The sequence below is a fragment of the Ursus maritimus genome, unplaced genomic scaffold (genome assembly GCF_017311325.1).
Source record: "Ursus maritimus isolate PB19 unplaced genomic scaffold, ASM1731132v1 scaffold_6, whole genome shotgun sequence".
NCBI classification, from domain to species: domain Eukaryota; kingdom Metazoa; phylum Chordata; class Mammalia; order Carnivora; family Ursidae; genus Ursus; species Ursus maritimus.
In genome coordinates, this window is record NW_024426774.1 from 46862641 (window position 1) to 46879027 (window position 16387).

The following is a 16387-nucleotide window of genomic DNA, read 5'->3' on the forward strand; positions in this document are numbered from 1 at the left end:
TAACTCATTAAATTTCAAGCTCATTGCTTCTCTCATAGAATGCAATGCATTAAACTTTTACATCCAAAAAAAAAAAAAGGCACTAATACAGATAAGAATAGAGAACAACTGGCTTTGGGGAACAACTTCAAAAAGTTATGAAGTATGACAAACCCAAACACCTCCATTCCCTTCAGCTCTGGGCAAACTGAAGTCATGTGACAGAGAAGCGCTAAGCTGGCATGAATATACACCAGCAAGGGCTCTTTGGAAATAAAGGTTGGCCTTTTATTCAGCTCAGATGTGTCTCATGATTTTAAAGGCTGTTCGTTCCTCATTTGGGTTCCTCAAGAAGTCAACCCTGAGGCCAGAATTCCCAAGTGGTTTATTTGCGAAGCAATCCCAGGGAACACTGCAGGAGAGAAGTGGGCAAGTGAGCCAAGGAAAGGAAGAAGCCAACACGAGGAGCATTATCAAGCAAGTTCCATCGACAGGCCACTGGAGCTCGATTCTGCTGTGGAATTCTGGGGGCCGGTGTGCAGCAAGTGCCTCAGAGTTGTCCCAGCCCGGGTTATGGAGCTGGGGTGTTTATATATACATCAACTCCCATCAAGGGAAGTCAAGGGCTGCTAAGAGTAGGGGCCACTTTCAGCTTGCACGGGAAAGCCCACGGGTAGGGAAATACCCATGCTGGCAGTCAGAAATCAGACTGTGGGGGTTAAGTGATAAGGGTGAGGGAAGATCTTGGGGGCTGAGGGGACAGGAGTGTCCCGACAGCTACCATAAGCACATTGGATTTCCTTCCCCTCAGCCTGCAATAAATGTCTCACCAGGCTTGATAACAGTGCCGCAGTCACTGATGGGCTAATTTGCTTTCTGGGAGACATAAAACTTTAAAAGGGATTTGTTCCTAGTCTAGATGAGAGCATGACCTGCTATCGGCTCATCAGCAGAGAAGCATCCTCTGAAATGCAACTGAGAAGGAACAAAATTGAGCCGATGGATGCTGTCCAGGAGTGGCAAAGCTGCATGGGCACTGGAGATGAAGAAAGTCCCTCTTCAAAGTTAGGAGACATCACAGATCTCTGGAGTCATTGCGAAAGGGACAGCTTCAGGGGGTGGAAGGGACAGGGAAGCATAAAAGGCAGAGGAGACCAACTGCACCTTCATAACAAGTGCATTGTCTTAATAACTGCTTCTCTCTTCCAGGGACTGCTCATGTTGCAAGATCCTAAACCATAGCTAAGGGAAACCATCATCTCTCCTATTTCCAAATCAATGTAGATGCCCTTCAGTCAATTCCTGCACCTCTAAATAAGGGTGGAAATAAAAACTGTTAGTTATAACAATGGATTAAATGTAGGGAAAGTCTTTTGATTAATAAATGCTTGCTAATAACAGCAAGTAATTCTTGCAAGACTTTGCTCAGCTTAATTAGTGTGGCACTCTACTCTCCAAAGCACAATGCAAACGCGATACAAATCAAATGGACTTGACCCTACTTTTCATTGTCGATTTGGAGAAGAATAAAACCTAGGTTCCAGCCAGCTTTGTGACACTGATGAATTTACCCTCCAAAGTGGTATTTTGAAAATTAAAATGTGTTCCCATCATCATGCCCTTTTAGTAAATAGTTCTCTTCTGTTCATTAGTTGAGTTTTACAAACAACTTACTACAGCCACAGTAGAATTGTCAACGGTAGCACTGGTCTCTATTTGCATACGGAACCTGAATAGATACCAACCAAATGCCTTTCATCTGCATAAAGTATTTGACCCGGGCCATCAGCACCCATCTGCGTTTTTGATGAATGGCTTCCTCGAGGAATGCCCTCACACACCAATTTGCAATTCTATGTTTTCCTCCTCATCCCTGACAACAGAAAACAATGCTCTCATAGAGTTCCTTTCCTGACTTCAGCTTAAATTAAGAGGCCACAGGAACCTCGTATTGGTCTCAGTGTCTGTGCCACTCAGGTCTGCCCGTGTGTCTTGCTCCCAGCCCAGCAACAGCTCGTGACCATGGAGCCAGGCCGCTGCTGCGGCCACCGCCACCACAAGTTGGGAAGCTCCACGCACAGGGCGTCCCCTGCAAACCAGCCAACTGCTTGGAGAGGCCAGTGACACAAGCTAGAAGTATGGTGGTGTGACACCTCAGGGGTGTGGGAGACAGAGCGGAGGTGGAGCCGAGAGATCTCTTCCCTTTTACCCCCAGATGGACTATCTGCAGACTCGGAAAATGTCCTAGGAAGCCGAGCAATTAGCTGTGCTTGTTAGGACTCTGTGACCAGCCAAGTAAAGCACCTCCTTGTATTTTTTTTCTCTTTTAAATTGCATTTTTTATAAAGCACATAACATAAAATTTACCACTTTAGCTAATTTTAAGTGTACAGTATGGTAGTATTAACTATACACACATGGTTGTGCAACAGAACGCTCAAATTTTTTCATTTGCAAAACTGAACTTCTCTACCCCTTGAATAGCTCCCCTTTTCCCTCCTCCCCAGCCCCTGGCCACCGCCATTCTAGTTGTTTCCCAGAACCACTACTTCAGATCCCTGATCTAAGTGGAACCATGAAGTATTTGTCCTTTTGCGGTAGGCTTATTTCACCTAGAATAATGTCCTCAAGGTTCACCCACGTTTTTAGCATGTGATAGGATTTCCTTCTTTTTTAAGGCTGAATAATATTCCAGTGTGTGTATATATCACAGCTTCTCCATTTGTTCATATATGGATGGGCATTAGGTTGTTTCCACTTCTTGGTTATCGTGAATCATGTTGCAGTGAACATGGGTGTGCAAATATTCCTTTGAGATGGTGTTATCAATTCGGGGGGGGGGGGGGGAAGGGTCTTCAAGGCACCCTTCCCGGCCTGCACCGACTGTTGACATGAAGTTCCTGCCACATTACAACCCTCTCAGATGGGCACAACTGCACGGTGGTGTGAATATTAACCCAGTGCCCCACTGATTCCACATCATTTCTCTTAATCCTCATACAAAAATCCCGCATTCCTTGAAGCTCGCACCATAGGTTTTTATCCCCCTCTGGAGGAGAGGCAATAGGCCATCTTCTTACATCTGTCATCCACTGGTCACCCAGATTTGCCCAGCCAATCCGGCTGACGACTCTGGTGAATCGCTCTTCCTTCATCTCTCTGTGCACATCCCTTCTTTGGCTCCTGTCTCATAACATTTCCTATACCCTAATACAGAACAGTGATTAAGGGAGTGAGCTCTACAGCCCAAGTGTGTGGGACAAGCACCACCTCTGTCTTATCTCTGTGACTTTAGATATGCTCCTTCACCCCTCCGTGCCTCAGTGCCTTTTCACACCTAATGGGGATTAAATAGTAGTATCTATGCCATGGGACTGGTAGAGGATTAAATGAGTTATTGCACATAAAGTGCTTAAAAGATTTCTTGGTCCTCTCGGCTCTTTGGGCAACTAATATTTGATAAAGCAGGAAAAAACATCCGGTGGGAAAAAGACAGTCTCTTCAATAAATGGTGCTGGGAAAATTGGACAGCTACATGCAAGAGAATGAAACTTGACCACTATCTCACACCATACACAAAAATAAACTCCAAATGGATGAAAGACCTCGATGTGAGACAGGAATCCATCAAAATTCTAGAGGAGAACATAGGCAACAACCTCTACGACATCGGCCAAAGCAACCTTTTTCATGACACATCCCCAAAGGCAAGAGAAACAAAAGATAAAATGAATTTATGGGACTTCATCAAGATTAAAAGTTTCTGCACAGCCAAGGAAACAGTCAGAAAAACTAAGAGGCAGCCCACGGAATGGGAGAATATATTTGCAAATGACACTACAGATAAAGGACTGGTATCCAAGATCTACAAAGAACTTCTCAAACTCAATACACGAGAAACAAATAAACAAATCAAAAAATGGGCAGAAGATATGAACAGACACTTTTCCAATGAAGACATACAAATGGCTAACAGACACATGAAAAAATGTTCAAAATCATTAGCCATCAAGGAAATTCAAATCAAAACCACACTGAGATACCACCTTACGCCAGTTAGAATGGCAAAAATAGACAAGGCAAGAAACAACAATTGTTGGAGAGGATGTGGAGAAAGGGGATCCCTCCTACATTGTTGGTGGGAATGCAAGTTGGTACAGCCACTCTGGAAAACAGTGTGGAGGTCCCTTAAAAAGTTAAAAATTGAGCTACCCTATGATCCAGCCATTGCACTACTGGGTATTTACCCCAAAGATACAGACGTAGTGAAGAGAAGGGCCATATGCACCCCAATGTTCATAGCAGCAATGTCCACAATGGCTAAATTGTGGAAGGAGCCGAGATGCCCTTCAACAGATGACTGGATTAAGAAGTTGTGGTCCATATATACAATGGAATATTACTCAGCTATCAGAAAGAACGAGTTCTCAACATTTGCTACAACATGGACAGCACTGGAGGAGATAATGCTAAGTGAAATAAGTCAAGCAGAGAAAGACAACTATCATATGATTTCTCTCATCTATGGAACATAAGAACTAGGATGATCGGTAGGGGAAGAAAGGGATAAAGAAAAGGGGGGTAATCAGAAGGGGGAATGAAACATGAGAGACTATGGACTATGAGAAACAAACTGAGGACTTCAGAGGGGAGGGGGGTGGGGGAATGGGATAGACCGGTGATGGGTAGTAAGGAGGGCACGTATTGCATGGGGCACTGGGTGTTATACACAACTAATGAATCATCGAGCCTTACATCGGAAACCGGGGATGTACTGTATGGTGACTAACATAATATAATAAAAAATCATTTAAAAAAAAAAAAAAGATTTCTTGGTCCTAAAGTGCCTAGTAAGTTTAGCTCACTTATGATTCATTTTTATAATCATCTTTATGGGAATATTTTTCATCCATATAGGTGACTCCTACACATTAGCCTTACAGTTTGACCACCTTAGCTACATAGCTTTCCCACTCGACTCTGACTTAGGCACTGTGTTAGTCTGTTCAGGCTGCCATTACAAAATTGCACAGACTGGGTGGCTTAAACAATCGGTACTTAGTTTCTCACAGATCTGGAGGCCAGAAGTCCATGATCAAGGTGCTAGCAAATTCAGTTTCTAGTGAGAGTTCTATGCCTGGCTTATAGACAGCCACCTTCTCACTGTGTCCACATGTGCTTTTCTTCTGTGTGCACGTGGAGGCAGAGAGAGCTCTTCGGTGTCTCTTCCTCTTCTTATAAGGACTCCAATCCTATTAGATTAGGACCCCACCCTTATGACCTCATTTAAACTTAATTACCTCTTTAAAGGCCCTATTTCCAAAGAGGAGGTTAGAGCTTGAATATACGAATTTGGGGGAAGACGATTCAGTCCCTAACATGCACACATTTCCAGGGTCAAAACCTGAAAATGTCATCATCTAGAAACATTAATACCAGCCATAATTTCCTGTCCTGCAAGCTCTTCGATGCCCTCACTCTTACCACACCTGCTCTCTGACTTCCCCAGGTTCCTCCATTCCTCTCTATCATTACCTCCTCAGCTCCCTACTCATGCGCTTCTTTTTCCCTCTTCTCTTGGACTCCATAGCTGGTGCCCCATAAGTCTCTGGCCCAGGCATCTCAAGATATTTATTGCATCACCATTTCTAAGCCCTCTCCAAGAAATGTGTGTTTGAGAATTCACAGGTGTACGTCAGAGCCACATCCTGTCTCTGTGAGTGCTGAAGTAATGCCCAACGAGATGTCACCCATTCTGGAAGGAGACACTCTAGGACACTCAGAGAGGTGTAGCAATCCAGAAGTCCATTTGGGTATGGCCAATAGTTCATCCCTCAGTTCTCCGCCAGGACACCAGCACAAGCAAGTCAGCCAAGGAGAGAATTAGCCCTCATCATCTCATGTAGCCAGTGAAAAGAATGGACTGATTCCTGATGCTCCTTACTTGTCCTGCGGCTGGGAAAATTATGATCATGCTGTTTATCTGCCCTCCACCCCCCACTATTCATCCTCAATCAGCTTCTGTCAGCTTCAGTTTCCTCTTACGTAAAAATGTAAAGACAGATACCTCTTAGGAGACAAAAGAAAGTAGTATCAGATAATATATGTAAAATAATATTAGCTCAGTAGCTGAAACATAATAGTCCCTCAATGAATGCTAGTTCTTGCCCCATTTCTTAACCATTCTTAGAGCATTTGCATTTTATGTATTTATTTTATATTTATAGAGAACATATAGGAACATTACATAGGCTAGAAATATAAAAGGAAAAAAAATCACTAATAATTCCACCACCTTAACACAGCTATGTCCCATTTTATGTATTCCCTTCCACTCTTTGATTACATGATTGCATATTTTTAGGGCACTGCAATCAAGAGTATGCATAAAATTTCACATCATTATGTTCTTATGTTTATTGTCTCCATAATTAAAATGTTCATGACTATATATTTCATCAAGGGAATATAGTATGATTTAATTAACCATCTTCCTACCATTGAAGAGTTAAGTAGGGTTCCAATGTTTCCTTATTATAATAAGGAAGTGCAATAAACACTTCTGTGCCTATTAATTCTTTTCCTTATTTGAGATTATTTCCTTCTGACTTACTTCTGGAAGTGGAATTTCTATGTCAAACAACATAAATATTTTTAGAGCTTCTGATGCATTTTGCCAAGTTACCTCTCAAAGCATTTCGGCAGCCTCTACTGCCACCAGCAGTGCATAAATGGGAGCAGAGACACTTCTTGTTCTCCAATTTGAAGTGCTTAGTTAGCTGAAGAATTTGACCAGGAATGGCCCAATCCCTCAGGCTACTTGACCTGAAGCAGAAGGTAGTGTGTGTATAGATTCATTATCATTCAGGATGTTCTCTAAAATCCCTACTCTCCAGAGATATCCCATCTTCTTGCCTCTTTCTATTACTAGAGTCACCTTTTCGGCACGAATCCTGAATTCTTATCATCTCCAGATGCAGGCTCTCCTGTTGATCATGTAAACAGAGCAGCTTCGAACATTCAATTTTATGGCTGCTCTGGTTACTCATTAAAAAGGTTCAGTTTCGCTGGGCTAAATTCCAGAGGGAGAGAGATATCAGAGGGGACAAGTGGACAAGGCCTTCCCACCAAGTGACACTTTTGTGGGGTCCCCAGAATCTAGGAACAAGTCTTTAACTCTGCAAGACTGAAAACTCAATTTTGCCTGATCTCCTGCCTTAGGGGAAGGCCAGAAAAAAATGGATTCACTCAAACCAAATACAACCAAGTGGTGATTTTTGTTAATGATTAGAGCATGAAAATAATGTACAAATTTGAGAAGTTGTGCTCCTAAAAGTATCTGAGTGGGGGAAATAACTGGGTCATTCAGTCTGAAGGGATAGAGAGAAAGTAGGAGTTATCCATTTGGTAACTTGGTAAGATGGAGAAAGCAGGGGCTAAAGATTAAGGAGTAGAAATGTGGGATCTTTCCAGAACTAGGTCACATGGCTACCTGTAGACTAATCACAGGCAAAGGTAGGATTACCTCATTGGTTTAGATAGTCATCATTTGTTTCTTAGCGATGTGCACAGTACCCTGAGAACAAAATCGAAATTCAATCACTAAGGAAGAAGTAGAGCAGCCAGTAGGGAATTACACAAACTGGTGATGAACACAACAGACATAGTCTCTGCTCTCATGAAACTTACAGTTTAATGATGTCAACAGGCAGGAAACAACCCTTAAAAATATGATCTCACATTGCACTGATTGTTATACATGGAAAGTTGGGTTTTATGATACCAAAAAACCTCATTAGGATTAGAAGGTAAGGTAACCTCCATCATTCATTACTTCCACCTTTCATTGCATGGTAGCAGGGTGGTTTCCCAGGCCACCTGTTTCAGACAATGTCCCCTGGATTGAGTCCAACGCGGTAGGCAGAATAACCCCCCCCCCCAAGATATCCATGCCCTAGTCCCTAGAACCTGTGAAATGCTATCTTACTTCACCAAAGGGACTTTGCAGATGTAATGAAGTTAGGCATTTTGGAATGTAAAGATTATCCTGGATTACCCACACAGGCCCAATGTAATGACAAAAGTTCTTGTAAGAGGAAGCCAGAGAAAGAGACATGATGGCAGAAGCAGAGTGATGTAGTGCTACAAGCCAAGAAATGTGGGCAACCTCTAGAAGCTGGAAAGGGCCAGGAGCAGATTCTCCCTGCGTGCCTCCAGGAGGAACGCAGTTCTGCTGACACCTTGATTTTAACCCCATAAGACCCCTTCAGACTTCTGACCTCCAAAACTTAAGCCACTAACTTTGTGGTTGTTATACAGCAGCAGTGGGAAACTAACACACCTACTGAGTCCCAGTTCAGACTCTTCACATGTGTGTCCACCTCCAATTCCCTGCAGACGAAAGCCAGAGAAAGCATATCCTCCAGGAACTTGGAGGAAGGGGTTCATGTCAATCATTTTGAACAGCTTTAATCTAAGGGTAGGTGACATAAAAAGAATTGCTGTAATATTTGCATGAATCCCCACTCTTCCTCCCTCTAAAGAGATGTAAAGAGAAGCTTGGTACTTTACAAGTATTCTCTGAAATACAATCCGAAGAGACAGTTATATTTTTCCATCTGAGCTGAACTTCCCAAGTGCTCATCCTCAGTATATATCATAGAGAACATGAGTTAAGGTCATAATTTTCCTCTCAGAGGAATGTAACAACAGCTAGCAGTATTTTTCTAGCAATTCTCCTGAACTGATGCCTGTGTGGACATAATCCATCTCCAGAGGAAGACTCTGACCTGCAGGTCTCCTGTGAATTAATCTTGAGCCTTCCCTTGTGAACTGAATGAAGATTAAGAGGTGGACGCTGAGAACGTCCTTGTAGAACTCAGGGGAAAAAAAACAGTGAAAAAAAGGCAACCAACCATCATTTGGGGACAGAAACTATTATTAACAAGTCTAGGAGCACCTGCGTGGCTCAGTCGATGAAGCATCTGCCTTCAGCTCAGGTCATGATCCCACAGCCCTGGGATTGAGCCCTGCATCTGGCTCCCTGCTCAGCAGGAGGTCTGCTTCTCCCTCTCCTTCTGACCCTCCCCACTGATCATGCTCTCCCGCTCTCTCACTCTGTCTCTCTAATGAATAAATTTTAAAAATTTAAAAAAAAACACAAGTCTAAAAGGCAATTAAATAAGTGGAAATGGGACATTTAAATACAAATTTAAAAAACTGCTAGTCCCAATGAGCAAACTCTCCTGTAGAGGGCCCAAAATGTCATTTTATGGAATTTAAATAGTAAGCAAAAGCCTTTATCTCCTCTCCATCCCTTCCTGCCCAGCCCTGTGCCACTGCCTTGGCATGGGCTCTTGACATCTCTTGCCTTAACAATGAAATAGCTTTATAACTCATCTTTCTGTCTCATCAGTTTTCAGCCCACTTCCCACACTGCTGCCAGAGTGGATTTTAAAAACATAGATCTTATCAAATCGCTTCCCTGCTAAAAACGATTTGCTGACTCCCAACACCAAGCACACCCGATAGGAAATGGCACATATATCCCTGTCTGAGCTGGCCCAGCTCTCATTCACACTGTTCATTACCTTCAGCCTACAGGTCAACCATACTGAACTATCTGAGCATGTCATATTGTTTCAAAACTTCATACATTCACACATGCTCTTCCACCTATCTGGAATGCCCTTTCTCCCTCCCCATCCTAAATCCACCTAGAAAATTTCAGTTCATTCTTTCAGAACAAACAGAAACATCTCTCAATGGCCTTCTTGGCTCATTCAGACTTGATTATCCTGACGACTGATGCTCACCTCTATGGTAGCTATTTTCAGGGTGTATTATTGTTGTTTTTCATATATCTTTCTTCTGAACCTGACCATGAGCTTCCTGAAGAAAAGACTCCAGCTTATTCATTGTTTTTTCCATGATAGCCAAAACAGAGTCAGGTACTCAGTAAATGTTTACTGAAAGGAAATTAGTGAAAAGTGGTCTGGCTGCATGTAAGAGACTCAAACAAATATTTGTGGGAATTATTTTTTTCTCACATACTTAAGAAGTCTGGAGGTTGAAGCATCAGCCATGAGAGCAAAACTTCCCAAATATATCCCCAGCAGACTTACATCTCATTGGCTAGAACCATGTCATATGGCCGCCATTAGCTGCAAGGACAACTAGGAAATGTTTGTTCACTGGGCACATTGCCATTTTAAACAAAATCTGTCTTTTGTTTGAAAGAAATAGTGAATGACTATTGGGTACACAATAAGCACAGAAAGCATGTATAAGAGCATGCATGAGAAATTGTATCTTAACAAGGCACTTGAGACAGTAATTCCTTTGCTAAAGGTACAAAGCTTCTGAAGGTCATGGTGCCCAACCGAGGAATCAAGCACAGAAAACACTTACTCTAACGGTTCTCCCCCAGTTGCAGAACTTTTTAAAATGCAGATGCCCATGTTGAATCCCTGTGCCACAGAATCAGAATCTCAGAGGCTGGGGGTCTAAAATGCAGGTCCAGGATGTACAGCTGTGGACAGCTGATGTAACCGTATGGCATAGCCCTGAAGACATGTGTGGCTTTTGAAAACTCCAAAAGCATTTCTACATGGCCAGTCTTCAACCTCTGCTTAGACTCTTGCCCTTTGACTTATGCCACAAAGTCAAACCTCAGAGGGGAAGATGAGGGTACAAGGCAATGGTTAAGTGCATGGGCTCTGCAATGTTCATAGCAGCATTGTCCACAATAGCTATACTGTGGAAGGAGCTGAGAGGCCCTTCAACAGACGAATGGATAAAGAAGATGTGGTCCATATATACAACGGAATATTACTCAGCCATCAGAAAGAATGATTAACCAACATTTGCAGCAACATAGACGGGACTGGAGGAGATTATGCTAAGTGAAGTAAGTCAAGCAGAGAAAGACAATTATCACATGGTTTCACTCATTTATGGGACATAAGAAATAGGAAGATCGGTAGGGGAAGGAAGGGAAAAATGAAGGGGGGGTAAACAGAAGGGGAATGAACCACGAGAGACTATGGACTCTGGAAAACAAACTAAGGGCTTCAGAGGGGAGGGGCGTGGGGGACTGGGATAGCCCGGTGATGGGTATTAAGGAGGGCACGTATTGCATGGAGCACTGGGTGTTATACACAAACAACGAATCATGGAACACTACATCAAAAACTAATGAGGTACTGTATGGTGACCAATATAACATAATAAAAATTTTTTTTTAAAAAGTGTGTGGGCTCTGGGGTCATCTGTCCTAGCTCCTCCCCGTACTAGCTGAGCAATCTTAAGTAAATTAGTTAATGCCTCTGTGAGTTTTCTCATCCTCAAAATGGGATAACGGTAACAACCATAGGGTTATTCAGAGGATCAAATAAGATGACATCTATATAGAACTTGGATCGAGGGCTGACACATAGTAAGTATTCAATAGGTGTTAGGTACTGATATTATCACCCTAGATCTGTAAGCAAAGAGTGAAGAACATTCATTCATTTGGGTTTCTTTTAAGGTATCTTTTATCAGGTTAAAGAAGTTCCCTTGTATTTCCCTTGTACTGAAAACAGAGTTTTTAATCACGAATGAGTGTTGAATTTCGCCGAATGCTTTTACTGAAATGGTCGTTTGATGTTTCTCTTTTATTCTGTTAACGTGATTATTGCATTGACTTTTTTGAACGTTAAATCAAACTTGCATTCTCAGAATTAAACCCTATTTGGTCATGATATATTATCCTTTTTTATGTTGTTGGATTTGATTTGCTAATTGTCGAGAATTTTTGTGGCTACATTCAGAGGTTTATTGACCTGCAGTTTTTTCTTGTAATGTCTGTCTCTGGTTTGGGTATCAGAGTAATGCTGGCCTCATATAATGGGTTGGAAAATAATCTCTCCTAAATTCTGAGAGAGATACACAATTGATATCATTTCTTCCTTAGATATTTGTTAGATATCACCATTTGGTCATGGAGTTTTCTTTGTAGAAATATTTATAAATTATATACTCAATTTATTGAGACATACAGGACTAGTGATTTTATTCCATTAGAAATAAAAATCTCTGGGGTGCCTGGGTGCCTTAGTCGGTTAGGCATTGGACACTTGATTTCAGGTTGTGATCTTGGGGTCGTGAGATGGAGCCCCACATGGGGCTCCACACTCAGTGAGAGTCTGCTTGCCCCTCTTCCCTCTTCCTCTGCTCCTCCCCCTACCCCCCCACACTCATGCACACACTCTCTCTCAGTCTAATAAATAAAACCTTAAAAATAAAAGAAACAAAAATCTCAGCATCTGTGAAGATACACCACAGTCCTACCTTCACTTTTCCTTGCTGGGGACACCCACGGTTACCGGAACCACTTGGCTAAGGCTTGCTCTGTGGAAACACACTGCCTGCTGCAACACTGCTCACTGGAATCCGGGTCCTCTGCTTAGAGTCCAGATAAGGAGAAACCCCAATCAGGTATGGACTTGAATGCAGCTTTCCTACCAGCGTGGCTCATATGGGGAAAAGATGAACCAGGAGGCTGAAAGTAGGTCCACTTGGGCCCTGGCTGGAGTCACAGGTGCAACTGAGCACACTGGATATTGCACAACTCTAGGGGCCCCACTTGCCTTAGAGATATTATAATTTACACGTTCTCTACAATGGTTTCCCAGCAGATGCAGGGAAGGATCTCATCTGACCAGTGAGGCCTATGGCAGCCCTGAAGAGGCTTCTGTGGCTGAGACTGCAGACAGGGTCAACCAACTCCTTTCATCAGTCATTTAACAAATACCTGTCATGTGCCTCCTATGTGTCAGACACTGTTTGAGGACGTGGTGTTTTCCTGATGCATGTGTTAGGAAAATAATTCCATCTCAAAATAAACCCAGATATATTACTGAGTCAATAGCACAAGTCGATAAACTTTTAAGATAAAACAGAAGACTTCGAAAATGGTTATGCTCCCCCTCCCCAACCTTGGGCCTCCAGACCCTTGCAAGGCAACATAGTCCTTCTTTGTTTGAAGGGGTTAGTAAAGGAAAATTTCCTTAAGGGAATAATCATCTACAATAACAACATCAAAAGTTTATGGAAGTCAGCCACCAACTGTAGTATGAACATTTTTATTCAGTACACATGGAATATATTTGCCAAAATTGAAAATTATACTAGGCCATAAAATAAGTCCCAATCAATTTCAAATGTTTGAAATCATATAGAATATATCCTCTAGCCACAGGAAAATAAAATAAAAATAAAAGAATAAAGACATAATGAGAAAAAAACCCACAAATTAAGCAATATATTTCTTAAAAAATGAAAACACTAGGTCAAAAAAGAAATCACAGTGAAAATTAGAAATTATTCTGAATGAAATGATAATTACAACATAACATATCAAAATTTTTAGGATGTAGTTAAAATAGTACTTAAAAGAAAATGGCTTTAAATACTTGCATTTTAAAAAGGCTGAAAACCAATTAACTAAGTATATATTTCAAAAGTTAAAAAAATTAGCAAATTAAAACATATTCAAAGCAGGATTTGCCCGGTACATAGTAAGTACTATACATGTGCTAGCTGTTATTATTATTACCTAGCTTAGGAGGAAAAATGGGTGCAACATATGCTACGTGGTTTGCCAAAACTTACCAGATACTCTGCATTGGAGTTTGGGTTGAAAGCTCTATATGGCAATAAAATAGCAAGTGTATTTTTTTTTAATTCAGTGAAGCAAGGAGCAATGGTTAAGATGTACAACAAGGCTAAACTGCCTGGGTGGGACTCCAGGACCTATGGCTGACAAATTACATGACTGTTTCAATTATCTATCACTGAATAACCAACTACCCCAGTACTCAGCGGCTTAAAACAACACCATTTTATTTGCTCACATTTTGCAGGCTGGGCATCAGGCAGCACTCCACAAGCAAGGCTCTGCTCCACGTGGTGTTACCGCGGCTCCCACAAGATGGCCTTCCCCACAGGACCCGGCTTAGGGAGGGCTGTTGGCTGGCACACTGTGGTTCTCCTCCTCGTGGCGTTTCTCTCCACATGATCCCCATTACTGTATGGCCTGTCTCTCCAGTAGGAGAGCCTGGACTTCTTGACGCAGGAGTCAGGGTACTAGGAAAATGAAAACAGACACTGCAAGGCATCCTAAGGCCTCCATCAGAAGGCACGCCATGTACTTTCATTGCATTCTATTGGTCAAGGCAAGTCACAGACCAGTTCAATTCAAGAACGGAAATAGACTTCATTTCTTGCTAGGAGTGACAAAGTCCTATCCAAAAAGTAGAAGGGATTGTGGTCAACATCTTTGAAAATAATACACCCCGGGGACCTTGAACAATTTACCCATACTTTCTGTGCCTCTGTTCCCCATCTGTGTGAGGAGACAACTAGTTGCTAGGGTAAAGGTTGTTAGAAAAATTAAGTGAAGAAAAAAATGTGAAGACTTAGATGTGTCTAGTACAATGACTCTCAAAACTTGGCGTGTACAAGAATCACTAAGGTGGGAAGTTGGCCACTTATTAAAAAGAGATTCCTGGATCCAAAGTTCTAGAATTTCTGATTGCCCAAGGTAGGGCCCTCGAATTTGCATTTTCACCAAATTTTCAGGTGATATTGATACTGCTGGTGGTCAACCACACATTAAATAGCACTGGGATAGTATACAATAAGCACTCAGTAACTGTTAGCTATTTTTATTTTAAAAGAGAGGGGAAAAAGGATTAGAGACATTGTTGCTATTTAGACTCTGAAGGCACTTTCAACCCGCTGGAGGGGATGGCTTCTGTGTTATAAACAAACACTGGGAAGCAAGACAAAAGGCATGGGGCACGCCTTGCAGGCCTGGGGTTCCAGGCCAGTCCGTGAGGAAGGCCGCCTTCAGAAAGCAGGCTGGGAGCTCTGCAGTGAGGGAGGGTAGAAACCAAACAAAGTGGAGGGCCTTCTAGGTAGAGGGAACACTCCATTAGGTGCTCATCAATCACAGTCACTGTGCCAGCTGTTTAATGTAATGGATTATTTTTTTAAATCAGTGTGGCAGAACTATGCAGGAATAAAAGAATATTCATTCTGACCCAATCTCCAGGCCTCCACAGCCCCATTTTTCTCATCTAGAATCAGGATGCCAAGCTTTTGTCAGCTCCTCGGTATCATCCCCCAGCCTGGGCCTCTCCAGGTTGCCATGGTAACAGAATACCCTCATCCCTCTGTTTTTTTCTCACAAAGTATTCAAAAGAATGAAATGCCATGACACCAGGATTTCTCCCATTTCTCGGCTGAATTTCTTTAGACCTGCATGTTCTCAAGAGCAGATTCACAAGTTATCGGGGGTTGGGCCCCCTTTTGCGGGTAACCCTTATCAGAAACCCATCCCATTGTGTTCTGAAGTAATATATGACCTTGTATTTCAGCTCTGGGAGGCCTTGACTTTTGCAGACTGAGTCCCATGTTCCCTGTGGCTTCGAATGTATCTCGGTTTTCTCAATGAGGAAGAAGTGTATGCTGTTTTACTACCAAATTTATTCCAGCTCGATGTCGCATGACCTCGCTCAATAAAAATCCCCAAACAACGAAAAGGAAAACACAATTAGCCTTAATTTCTGACACTGTAAGAATTAATTAGGTTTTGATCTTTTTTTTTTTTTTACAGAAGGAGTCCTCATGTTTCATTCTATTTTAAGAGAATCCTCAAAGTTGTGTTATTTAGATGCCCTATGCCAGGGGCTCTCACATTTGAACATGCAGCAGTATCACCTGGAAACCTTGTTAAAACACGACTGCCGAGACTGCTGAGGAAAATTTATATTTCTTTTTTTTTTTAAAGATTTTATTTATTTATTTGACAGAGATAGAGACAGCCAGCGAGAGAGGGAACACAAGCAAGGGGAGTGGGAGAGGAAGAAGCAGGCTCCTAGGGGAGGAGCCTGATGTGGGGCTCGATCCCATAACACCGGGATCACGCCCTGAGCCGAAGGCAGACGCTTAACCGCTGTGCCACCCAGGCGCCCCCACGAGAATTTATATTTCTAACAGGGTTCCAGGTGACTTGGATGCTGCTGGGGTGGGGACCACACTTTGAGAACCATCGATGGTCGCTGAGGCTGGTTAGGAAGGCTATGAGTGACCAGGGATGGACAAATTCCTGGAATGCGCCTCTGGAAAAGCGCCGGCGGGAGGGGAAAGGGCTCTCAAAGTACGTGCAGATAGAAGATACTGGCTGCATATCTGCACTCCCTCCTCCGCTGACTAAATAATAGGTCACCTGAGGCAAGTCATAAAAGTTCTCTAAGCCTCAATTTGACCTTAAAAAAATAATAGTAATATCCTCTTACTTAACCTTGCAAAGTTATTGTTCCAATTAAATAAGATAAAGCGCGTGAGGCTGCTCAGCAGG

At 42.4% G+C, this 16387-nt stretch overlaps 1 protein-coding gene across 2 annotated transcripts in view; it reads right to left on the reverse strand.

Annotated features, from left to right (window-relative positions):
* Nucleotides 1-11712: 11712 nt before the first annotated feature.
* The window catches only part of POLE4 (DNA polymerase epsilon 4, accessory subunit), a 34535-nt gene continuing 29860 nt past the window's right edge, over nucleotides 11713-16387 (reverse strand). The window contains exons 4-5 of one of the 2 annotated variants that reach the window (XR_005832869.1): nucleotides 13878-14109; nucleotides 11713-12426 (exon numbers count right to left, since the gene is read on the reverse strand). Coding sequence is in view for 1 of the 2 variants with exons in the window: in XM_040623267.1 (XP_040479201.1) it covers nucleotides 14102-14109 (8 nt within the window). In the remaining variant the exon portion in view is untranslated. Of the gene's footprint in view, nucleotides 12427-13090; nucleotides 14110-16387 lie in introns of those variants that run through there. The other variant, XM_040623267.1, reaches the window with a different exon arrangement.